The sequence below is a fragment of the Oryzias melastigma genome, linkage group LG1 (assembly GCF_002922805.2).
Source record: "Oryzias melastigma strain HK-1 linkage group LG1, ASM292280v2, whole genome shotgun sequence".
NCBI classification, from domain to species: Eukaryota; Metazoa; Chordata; class Actinopteri; order Beloniformes; family Adrianichthyidae; genus Oryzias; species Oryzias melastigma.
Genome location: NC_050512.1, coordinates 29,197,043 through 29,208,467, shown reverse-complemented (window position 1 = coordinate 29,208,467; position 11,425 = coordinate 29,197,043). Strand labels below are relative to the sequence as shown.

Below are 11,425 nucleotides of genomic sequence, written 5' to 3'. Positions count from 1 at the left end.
TGAAGCAGTCCGGACAGACTTTAGCTCTGTGGGGAGAACAGAAGTTAAAGTCTTTCTTTCATTTTCAAAGATCTGATGTTACTTTAGGAGTTATTTCTGAAACATTAAGATTACCAAGTTGCCGTTACTCACTAAAATAAGGTGGTTTGTTTGCTTTCAGCTCAACAGATGGATAACCAGATAGCATTTTATTCTATCCTGGGCTGCAACGACCAAACTGTCATTTTATTTTGAGTGAAAATTCCAAAATTTGCACTTTCTTGAAAATGAATGTAGGGCATAGTAAACGTCCCCACCCCCAAACGATGACATCACAGCAAGAGAAACCATCAAAAAATGAATTCATAGTAAGAGAGTTAAAATGATTAAAACCAGAATAAATAGTAGTAAAAAACGTCACATGACTGTAGTACAGCGAGTTTTAAAAACATCCATTATTGCACAGTTCCAGCAGGTCCAGATCTTAAATTTATTTATAGCATATACGTGTGAATGCAGGAGCGTCTTTCACATGTGTAAATGTCAAGGCTCGGGGGCCGGATCCGGCCCTCCAGGCTATTATATCCGGCCCTCCAGATCATTTTATTTATTGTTATTAATGTCCCGATGTCATCTTGCACTTATTTTTAACTTGTATAATTTCAACAAAACATATTTTTATGGAGAGTAAAATATTGAAAAATATTTATGGTCTAAGTTGATTTATTCTGGAATAATATTCCTGCCTTTTTATTATTCATGATTATGTTAAAAAGTTACAGTTTTAAAGTTTTATAAATTGTCATTCTGCTAGTTTTTTGGACTATTTTGGCATTTACTAAGATTTGTTTAGGCTATTTTAGAGTTTAGCTAATATTTCAGCTACATGCTGTTTTGGCTAACCTAAGTTTTTTGTTTGTTTGTTTTTTAGGCTAATTTGTACGACGGAGTATTAGGGCCACCAAAAAAAAAAAAAAAAAGTAATATTACAAGTTTTTTCTCGTAAAATTACTACTTTAAATCTTGTAGATTTACGACTTTAAATCTTGCAAATTTACGAGATTAAAAGTAATAAATTTAGCCTATGACTTTTAAAAGTCATAGATATACGACTTTATTCTCGGAATTTAGCAGTTAGGACTTTTTTCTCGTAAATTTTTTAGATTTAAAGTCGGAATTTTAAAAATAAAATGTTATTTATAAAGTGGTTCTAATACTCCGTTGTAAATTTGGCATTTAGCTAATATATTTGCTGCCTATCAGTTTCACGATTTTCAGCTATCAATTTCAGCATTTTCAGCTTTCAGCAGTAGCATCTACAGGAGCCAAATTCAGCTTACAGCATTCAGTTAATGCTATATATCTAAAAGTTACAATTTTAAAAAGTTTTAAATATTTCGTTTTAGAGTGTACAATAAATGTTTATCCTAAGGTGTGTTTTGGATTTTGGCCCCCTGTGCGATTGAGTTTGACCCTCCTGGTCTAGCACTTACAGGAAGTGACAGTCAGAGTCTGTTTCTGGATGAGTGAACTCCACGCCGACTTCAAACCCACTCTGCAAACACAAAGTCAGCTTCATGTGAAAGTTGTTGGATGCGTGTGATCATCAGAACAGAAAAGTTGCTCAATTTGTGGGAGTCTTCCTCCTGCTGTCACCTACTTTGCTAACAACAGCAACACCCCCACCCAACTCCTTCGCCACCAGACTTTGCATGATCCACTTGAAGGCCTCCTTCACCTGGATGACATCATCTTTGTCGAGCGCCAAACCCTTTTCTCTAGACGAGCAAAGAGGAAAAGTCTTAGTCAAAGCTCTGCATCTCCTCTGACCACACTTCTCCACGTTCTCTGACCTCACTTCCTTCTTCACGTGGAGCCAACAGGAATGCTGCCGGATTAAAACAACAACAGTTGGTTAGCGAAGCCGAGGATTCAGAGGAGGAAGACCCGCCTCCACTCACCTCACGGACGCAGAGCTGAGCCGGCAGAGAGATGGACAGCACCAGGGAGTCGAACTCGTAGTTCTGCGCCTTCACCGTCTCTGCAATCTGAGAAAACACAAACGTCTGAGCTGCAGCAGCCGTAGCTCTCCCTGATGACCTCATTCCAGTCAGCACACCTTAACGGCCTGCTGTGTGCCGCACAATTCCTGCAGGATTCCCAAACACGCCACGCAAACCTGTGATTCCCCAGGATTTGACCTGATCACTGCAGCTGCAGCAGAACCGTCTGACGGATCAGCAGGATCTAGTTTAACTCTTTTACTGGGCGGGTCTTCTGCTGCATTCTGGGAATTGTTTTCCTCAGTGGACACAGCAGTGGCAGGATCCTGAACCTTTTCATCTTCTGCTCCCAAAATGAAATCCTGAATTTCTGTGAGTGTCACCTGCACAGAGAAGATTTAAGTGCTGTAATCATCATTTGTTTTCTTTAATCTGGAGTTTGCTCGAGCCTAGACGCTCATACCTGTAGCGGCTGTCGGTAAGCAGACGGAAGATTGACGCAGCAGAACCGCAGGATGCAGCGAGCGCAGCATCCCGCCGCCAGCAGCTTCTGGATGATGGGTTTGTCCTTTTCCTTCAGCGGCAGCATGACTGCAGGTTACAGACACCCAAGTCAGAATCATTTATGTCATACCACAAAAAAACAGACATGTGCCCCTCCTTTAATTACTTTTTAGGCAACTATAGATTGACTTTTGCTAAGATTTTTAAATCCCAGGTTCATTAATACTCCACCAAGGTTTGGAGGGAAAAGTGACCTTTTATGTTTAACGCTGCAAATGCTAATAAAGTTGATTCAAATTGCAGATTTTACTGGGTTGGAAACATAGAAAAGGGATTTAAATGTCTAATTCTTTAAAATACTTTACATTCTTTCACCAAAAATTGTTACCGTTGTTTTTTTAAGCGGTATCATGACTTTCAAATGTTTTTCTTTTTTCTTGCTACAGCTGCAACAGAAAAGCAGGGAAATGCCTTAGTAGATTAAATTTTAAAGGAAACTCCATATTTTTTAAGACAGAAAGCTTAAATATTTTGAAAATGTCCCTGTTTCTTTTGCCAGATTCAATTAGTTATAGAACTAAATATGAATATCCATATCTGTGATTTGATTTTTTTTTTTTTTAAAATTAAAGTAAAAGTGTAAATAAATGCATCATGGTGTACTTTCTTTAATCAATTAAAATAACTGGTAGTAAAAATAAGGATAAATAGCTGATATTTGTCATTGATTTAATAAATGTGTAATGTTTTATATAAATAATTGTTATTTTCCAAATGTAAACATGGATGTAAGCCTGGATGGAGGCAGAAGTAAAGTGGAAAAGAACATGACGAAGAGGGAAAAAGTTTTTTCCAATTATAGGGGAAAAAAGTCCCAAATTACTGACGTGGTTAACCATTAACAGTTTTACATCTTCGTAAAAATAAAGGCTATCAAACTTATTAGCATCTTCATTTGTTGTTAGGTCTGTGTTTAGAAAATAATTCAAACTAATTTCCATTTCAGAAAATTATTAAAATAATGAAATCCATAAACATATTTCCATTAATACAACTTCTTGTTCTTGTTTTTTATCCCCAAGTTAAAAATATGAGTCCAGTTAAGTTTTATGGTTAGAATTAATTCATTTTTGTTCACCTTTTAGGTTTAAAAATATAAAGTTATGTTATTTTTTTAAACAGTTAAATATTCTTTTTTTGCTTCAGTACCTTAAGACAACCTGAACCGCATAATTACCTCTTTATGAAAATCAAAATCTTCATTAAATTATATCATGTCATCAAATAATAAATCTGCGAGACTAAAATTTGGATTTGACGGCGATGTTTAGCCTTATTTTTGTATTGGGCTTTTTTTTTTTTTTTAAGTATTATAGTTTGTCAACTACATCTTTAAAATAAACAAACAATGCTGCTTTTTAAGTTTAAACTGAAAGAAATTAGCAAAATAAACAAACATAGTTCCCGTAAGGCTTAACTGCCCGGATAGTTGTGCTAGACAAAACAACCTTCACTACATATACCTGAATGCTAAAGTAATTTATTTAACTAATTATGAACAAATACACGTATATTACCTGATATGGAGAAGATTATCCAGCAAACAAATACAAAAAGGAAGCCTTTTGAGCTCAGCTTCTCCTCAGCATGTTCATCCAAATAAGTCTCGATCTACCAATCAGACAAAACTAATCAAACCAGATAAGTAAGTAAAGTAAATTAAGGTTTCAGAGACAACAATAATTATTTTACATTAACCCTACTTTTGTAATAAATCATCGTATTTCATTTGAGGAAATGAAAAGTTAGTATAAACACAAATGAGGCTTTTGTTGACATCAGTAAGAGCGACATTTGATTGCTACTGTCTTACTACGTCATCTCTGAGCGCCAAGCGGTTTGACAGCCGGGTCCTTCTTCCGTCTGCAGCAGCCCCTGGCTCTGGAATGTTCTGTGTGTGACCCGGCGATTACACCACAATCCGAGTCCATCCGAACCAGAATCAAGGCATTTCATCCACGGGGTGTATAGATCCTGCTCTGAGCACCCCCGGTAACATTTTCCATCCGTTATCACGTCAGGATGCCCGAAGCGATGGCAGCACCGAGAGCCCAGAGCGGCGGTAAAAACAATGGAGGCACCTATGTGGACCGCGACAAGCCCGCCCAGATCCGATACAGCAACATTTCTGCCGCCAAAGGTAGGAGAGATGTCCGCACGTCTTCTTAAAAAGTTACAAACGTAGTTGTAGACCCTCTAAGTTGGTCGTCTCTCGGCCGGATCAGGCTCCGTTATTCACAGGGCATGACGAAGCGCCCTGCCCATTCATTCACCGGCCCGTTAACAAAATTTACATCATTAATATTTGTGAAAATGACATTGCAAATTTTGTATCCTCCTTTATATACATGGCTCCATCTGAAAAGATTATTAAAGAATCTAAATTTTGTGTAATAAATGAGAAAAATGCATTAAAGGAAACCAAACTCAAAGGCAAATTTCCCAGGATGCTCTGGGCTCAAGCTGTCTAAAGCAGTGCCTGCATTTTCTGCAGCATCCTTTCAAAAATAATGCTGCGTCACAAAAAATATTGTATTTTTGTAGGTTCTGTGCTTATCAGTATCCAACACATCCATGAAAATCAAATATAATTTTGTGAATTTCAGGATTTTCTCTAAAATTCATTGTGTTAAAATGCTGTATTCTGTCCATTGTTTTGAAAGCTTTTTACTATCCTTTTCTTATTTAACTTTATTGGAATATGGTCTGATTTGTCTCTTTTTTCAGCTGTTGCAGACGCCGTCAGAACCAGCCTGGGACCCAAAGGAATGGATAAGATGGTTAGTTAACTCTGACAGATCTAGGTTTCATCCATTGTCTGTATATAGAGAACTGGACAGGGCGGGTGTGATGTCTCCTACAGAAAATGCCTCACCTGCAGCTCTAGTAAAATGAAGTTAGTTCAGTTGCCATATTTTCCGGCAATACGGACGTTGCCGTTTTGGAGCCAGGCGACAGTGATTTGTTTGAGTCAATGTTTCTATGGCAACTACTGTCACCAGTCATAAGTGAGCTTGTTTGAAGTCCACACTCTTTCTACTGAAAGTGGCTCGAGAGAATCTGTCAATCAAATGTTCGATCATGAAAAAATTAGGATTCTATGGAAGTCTGTGGGATTTTGGCCTCTTGGAGCCAGCGGGTACTTCCTATTTGGAACACAATGGGGGAGGAGTCACTCTGTCCAGTTCTCAGAAACAGTGCACAGTTTCCCCCAAACATCCCATTCTGGGCTAATCAAAGACGGGATTTTGTTTCAGATCCAGGATGAGAAAGGAGACGTGACGATCACCAACGACGGAGCCACCATCCTCAAACAGATGCAGGTGCTCCACCCATCTGCCAAAATGGTGCGTGCACTTTACCTCATGCATTTGTTTTCATTCCATGTGAATGTTTTGGCCAATGTGTTGATGCTTCTATGGAGCCTTGCTCAAAGGTTTGCTGGTTCTGTGTTCCAGCTGGTGGAACTGTCCAAAGCTCAGGATATTGAGGCCGGAGACGGCACCACCTCTGTGGTGATCATTGCTGGAGCGCTGCTGGATGCCTGCTCCAAACTGCTTCAAAAAGGCAAGGCTATGATGCAGGGAATGTAAAATAATTATTTTAGTCAACTTTCTGGCTCTAGAGGGTTAAATGTTTTGGGGTCTAATGTGTAAAAATTTTAAAATTCTGACTCATTTATGTCATTTATTATGTCATCTTTTGATCTATTGTAAAAGTGTTCCTAGTGGTCTTTTAATGATCATCCAGTATTTAAAAATCGATTGTTTTTTAGGACATAGTGTCTGCAGAGCGGCTAAAGTTTATTAAAAATTCCCCTCAGAGTTTTGGCGGGTCCGCCTTCCCGGCTCCAAAAACGGAGAACTCTTTGTTTACATATAATGACATTACATCGCAAATAATCTCTTCATCTGCATCTGTTTCACAGAAATACTCTGAAATACAATCTTAAGCTTAATTTTCTTAGTATAATATGTAATTATATGGTGCCTTTCTGGGCACCCAAGGTCGCCTTACAGGTAAAAACAAAACGTAAAACAAAGCAAAAAATGAAACAGTAGTAAAAGTCATAAAATTATAAAATGTAGTCAAGTTAAATTAATTAGGGTGGATGTGCCAAATATTTCCTCCGTCATCAAAAAATGTCACAAGAACATGTTTAAAAACACCATTTTCATCAGAGTTGGTCTTAAATTCTTTAACATCTGAGATGTTGCACATATCAGCACAAAACCTGCTTTTCTAATCATCCGAATCTGCTTCGATTAACTGCATAAACCAGGGGTGTCAAACATACTTGATACATACAGATGCTTTGATCTGACCCAGTCATGAAGAGAAAAAAATATTGGGGAAGTTGGGTGGGGAAGTTTCTAGCCCATTCCTGTGGCTAGTTAAGGTTCCATTAAGCAATGCTGCAATGTGTAATTCTACCACTAGATGGAGCAAAACAAAGCTACAGATAGCAAGTTGGTTATTTATTATGTTAGCGGTCCGGCCCACTAGAGATCGGGTTGAATGGAAAAAAAAAAATCAGTTTGATACCCCTGGCGTAAACAATTAAAGATTTACTGTAGTCAAAAGAATTGTTCTGTTCCAGCAGTAAGGTTGACTCTCTGTTGTCGCATGCATCAGGAATCCACCCCACCATCATCTCCGAGTCCTTCCAGAAGGCCGTGGATAAAGGCGTGGAGGTGCTGACCGGCATGAGCCGGCCCGTGGAGCTGAGCGACCGCGAGTCGCTGCTCAACAGCGCCACCACATCGCTGTGCTCCAAGGTGGTGTCGCAGTACTCCAGCCTGCTGGCCCCCATGAGCGTGGACGCCGTCATGAGAGTCATCGACCCGGCCACGGCCACCGGAGTCGACCTGAACGACATCAAGATCATCAAGAAGCTGGGGTGAGTTTCTCCTGCTGACGGCGGTTTTCTCATCCGTTATTCCTAAGATGGTTATAAATGTATTTGTTATCTCAGAGGAACCATCGATGACTGTGAGCTGGTGGAGGGACTGGTTCTGACGCAGAGAGTGGCCAATACCGGCGTGACCCGCGTGGAGAAGGCCAAGATTGGTTTGATCCAGTTCTGTCTGTCGCCTCCCAAGACTGATGTGAGTCGCCTGATAAAATAGATCTTTCTTGATGTGAGAAATGCTGCACATTAAAACGTTCTGGCTCCTTATTATATTTTGATTTAGTTCAGTTTGAATTAAATACAAATCGAACTTAATTGTCAAATTTATCAGATTTCTTAAAGTCTCATACCAAGAATTTTTTTTTCTTTTGTAAAATAGTTCCTATTTATTTTTTTTTTATCATAAATGCAGTTTTTACCCCAAATTTAAAAGCCTTTGTTGTTATTTTATACCCAGTATGAGCTCATTTAATAAACAATTTTGGTTTGTGGGCGGGACTGTTGGCTCAGAGCAACCCCGCCCCCTTCTCCTCCTCATTGCTGGGAGCTTTTTCTGCGCGCTAACGTTCAAAGCTAGCATCAGCGGCGCAAAAATAATGGCGAGCAAAATTGGAGGGAAATGAATGCGAGCGGAGCAGCGGAGTGGTCAGAGAGACTTTGGCACGCCCAGTCAGAGGCTGCGTCAGATTTTTCTAGCATCTGGTTTTAAATGAATAAATACTCAGAAACAAAGTTTTCATTGTAAATAATTTTATATAGGTCCTCTACTTTGAGAAAAATTCTTTAAGTACATGTTAAAAAAAAAAAAGATCATTTTCTTTGGAATGGGTCTTTAATGTTCCTGAATTTTGCCGAATTTTTCCACCTTATGTTTGTGTTTTTCCTTAAAACTATTTTTGTCGATTCTGTTGTAAAGATGGACAACCAGATAGTGGTGTCGGATTACGCGCAGATGGACCGCGTGCTGCGAGAGGAGCGCTCGTACATCCTGAACCTGGTGAAGCAGATCAAGAAGGCCGGCTGCAACGTGCTGCTCATCCAGAAGTCCATCCTCCGGTACAGCGACTGATGAGAGAAGAGTGTCCTCAGTTTGAGTCAACTTTGTTTAAACCGCTTCGTTATGTGTGACAGAGATGCTCTGAGCGACCTCGCGCTGCACTTCCTCAACAAAATGAAGATCATGGTGGTGAAGGAAATCGAGAGGGAAGACATCGAGTTCATCTGCAAGGCGAGTGTCGTTTATGGATCTCTGTGAGCTCACTTTAATGCACTTTAATCTGTTTCTTACTTCAAGTCTGTAAAGAACACTTAAAAATGCATCTTACAGTCATATTTTACAGATTTTAATTACAATTTGATCAAAGAGTTTACTTTTAAAATACTTTTTTGCACAACCTCAGATTTTTTACTTTATATTACACAATAATCCTACAAAATACCTGAAACTTTACAAAATCCTTAATTTTAAGTGGTAAACGTCCTTCTTATATTATTGAGATCATAGTTTTTAATTTTTATAGCAAAAATCTAGAATGTATATATGCAAGAAAAATGTTTAAATCCAAAAACAATTATAGAAATGTTTAAAAAAAAAAACAGTTTAACCTCCAATAAACTTTATAAAATGTTCCAAGAATTACAAAAAGTATCACATTTATGTGTCATAACTCTAGTAATGTTTGTCTTTAAACCATAAATTTTAAAGCCAATCCCTTTTTTGAGACATTTTAAACAACCGATCTTATTAACAAATATACCAGTGAGTTCAGAGACTATTAAGGATTAAAGTATGAATATAACAGTATTATTATTGTCATAAATATTAACAACCTCTGTGTTCCCCTGCAGACTATCGGCACCAAGCCCATCGCTCACATCGACCACTTCACTCCAGAAATGCTCGGCACCGCGGAGCTGGCAGAAGAGGTCAACCTGGACGGCTCTGGCAAACTGGTGAAGGTACGGAGTCTGCAGATGATGCAAACATCGCCCCCTCAAAGGACTGTCCATGTGGTAATGTAGTTCTAACCAAAGCTGCTGTTCCTCGGTGCAGATCACCGGCTGCAGCAGCCCGGGGAAGACGGTGAGCATCGTGGTCCGGGGCTCCAACAAGCTGGTGATCGACGAGGCGGAGCGCTCCATCCACGATGCGCTGTGTGTCATCCGCTGTCTGGTCAAGAAGAAGTCAGTCTTTTTTTCTGTAGAAACTGTTTCTCACACCCCTCTGACAAAGGCGCTCCTGCTTTGGTTCTGTTCCTGCAGGAGCGTAACAAGCAGAGGAAGAGTAATGTGGAAATCTCTCCGTTCTCTGCTGGTTCTTTCAGCCGCTGAGCTGGAGAGCTTTCTCACATTTTATGTGCTGTAAAAATACTAATATGGTACTTTAAATAATCGGTTATCATTCAGGAGAGCAGAAAAATGTAAAAAAAAATACACTTTGAATTCATTTAATCATTTTTGCCTAAGAAAGTACATGGAACAAATGAAATTAAATCAAAATTTGAATTTAGTGTGAAAAACTAGTTTCCATATTTAGACCATAACATTCAGGCCTGTCTCAAATATGCTCTTTTTTAAAAAGTATTTTTTTCTACTCCTGATTCACAATGATTTGAGTGAACAACTACTCAGAAATGCCATTTTTAATTTAATGTTCTTCATATATGTCCTCCATCATCAGAAAAATGCCACAAAAACATCTTAAAAACACATCAGAGTAGGTCTTTAATCTTCACTATCTTTTCAGAATGATCAGGTGCAAAGTTAATCAATAGTTGGCAGTAATTCTCAAAAGATTCTGTCTTCAGATATTCACAATGAAAATCCATCTGTCAAAAAATACATCCACAAATTAGTTTAAGGTACTTCAAGTTCAAAATAAATAAATGTATTTATGACATACATCTACATGCATTGTAGTGAAATGTATTCCACATCTGTCCAACAAAGTACAAGGTTTAAGTATTAAAACAGTAAGTATAAAGTTAAAAAAATATAAATTATGAAAAAGAGAAATTTCAAAAAAATGTCAATAAAATCTTTATTACTCTACTTTTTTACAGTTAGTTTTAAAGCTAAACAAAATACTATTTTCGTTAGAAAATATGTAAAAAGTAATCATAATTTGAATTTAAAAATAGCATTTGACTTACAATATTTATATCTAAAAAATCCTCTCCAAATCCTCTGACATAACCTTAACTGTTTTATTTTAACAGAGAATCACGATTTGCATTATCTGTGTTTTGATTGTTCCTCTGTTCTTCAGGGCTCTGATAGCTGGAGGCGGAGCTCCGGAGATCGAGCTGGCCGTGCGTCTAACGGAGTACTCGCGCACCCTGGGCGGGATGGAGGCGTACTGCGTGCGGGCGTACGGTGACGCTCTGGAGGTCATACCCTCGACACTGGCAGAGAACGCGGGCCTGAACCCCATCTCCACGGTGACGGAGCTCCGCAACAGACACGCGCAGGGAGACAAGATGGCCGGCATCAACGTCCGCAAGGTTGGTGTCCTTTCCTTTTGCTCCGTCTTTGCGTGGTTAGCAAGCGGGTCCCGGTTGACTGACTTTTTGTTTTACAGGGGGGAATTTCCAACATCCTGGAGGAGCTGGTGGTGCAGCCTCTGCTGGTTTCTATCAGTGCACTGACTCTGGCCACAGAAACGGTCCGAAGCATCCTCAAGATCGATGATGTGGTAAGACCCAGAACTGGATTCATTCATTCTATTTCCAAAATTATTATTATGACAATAGGAAATTAATTTATTTTTCTGGTTCCAGGTGAACACTCGATAGGTCTGTCCAGCCTCTGAAGCCCGTTTGTTCTGCGAGGGATCGGAGCGCCATGTCAACAAGTCTGCTCAGATTTCCACTGTAGTTATTACATTGCCTAATTTAATAAAAGGCTTGTTTTTTTTTTGTTGTTGACACTTCTGCTTCTCTTTGTTTATGTTTTACAAAAAACATTA

The 11,425-nt window shown here is 38.9% G+C and overlaps 2 protein-coding genes across 5 annotated transcripts in view; one reads left to right on the top strand and one right to left on the bottom strand.

Annotated features, from left to right (window-relative positions):
- The window catches only part of pus10 (pseudouridine synthase 10), a 9,661-nt gene extending 5,165 nt beyond the window's left edge, over positions 1 to 4,496 (bottom strand). Inside the window, exons 1-8 of one of the 3 annotated variants that reach the window (XM_024289281.2) lie at positions 4,360 to 4,496; positions 4,064 to 4,157; positions 2,446 to 2,580; positions 2,099 to 2,365; positions 1,941 to 2,027; positions 1,833 to 1,867; positions 1,640 to 1,757; positions 1,473 to 1,534 (exon numbers count right to left, since the gene is read on the bottom strand). In XM_024289281.2, coding sequence (XP_024145049.1) covers positions 1,473 to 1,534; positions 1,640 to 1,757; positions 1,833 to 1,867; positions 1,941 to 2,027; positions 2,099 to 2,365; positions 2,446 to 2,571 — 695 coding nt within the window. In that variant the 5' untranslated portion in view covers positions 2,572 to 2,580; positions 4,064 to 4,157; positions 4,360 to 4,496. Of the gene's footprint in view, positions 1 to 1,472; positions 1,535 to 1,639; positions 1,758 to 1,832; positions 1,868 to 1,940; positions 2,028 to 2,098; positions 2,366 to 2,445; positions 2,581 to 4,063; positions 4,175 to 4,249; positions 4,336 to 4,359 lie in introns of those variants that run through there. The other 2 variants (XM_024289279.2, XM_024289278.2) reach the window with 2 other exon arrangements.
- On the top strand, positions 4,371 to 11,386 carry cct4 (chaperonin containing TCP1, subunit 4 (delta)). 2 transcript variants are annotated; one of them, XM_024289277.2, is made up of 13 exons: positions 4,371 to 4,686; positions 5,274 to 5,326; positions 5,804 to 5,893; positions 6,005 to 6,113; positions 7,182 to 7,446; positions 7,522 to 7,654; positions 8,375 to 8,514; positions 8,590 to 8,686; positions 9,307 to 9,417; positions 9,512 to 9,642; positions 10,727 to 10,961; positions 11,039 to 11,152; positions 11,238 to 11,386. In XM_024289277.2, the coding sequence occupies exons 1-13, from the start codon at positions 4,569 to 4,571 to the stop codon at positions 11,250 to 11,252; spliced, it is 1,611 nt and encodes a 536-aa protein (XP_024145045.1). In that variant the 5' UTR covers positions 4,371 to 4,568; the 3' UTR covers positions 11,253 to 11,386. The 2 variants fall into 2 exon arrangements, with proteins under 2 accessions (XP_024145045.1, XP_024145044.1); XM_024289276.2 differs by having other exon boundaries at positions 4,396 to 4,686; positions 5,804 to 6,113.
- The last annotated feature ends 39 nt before the right edge of the window (positions 11,387 to 11,425 follow it).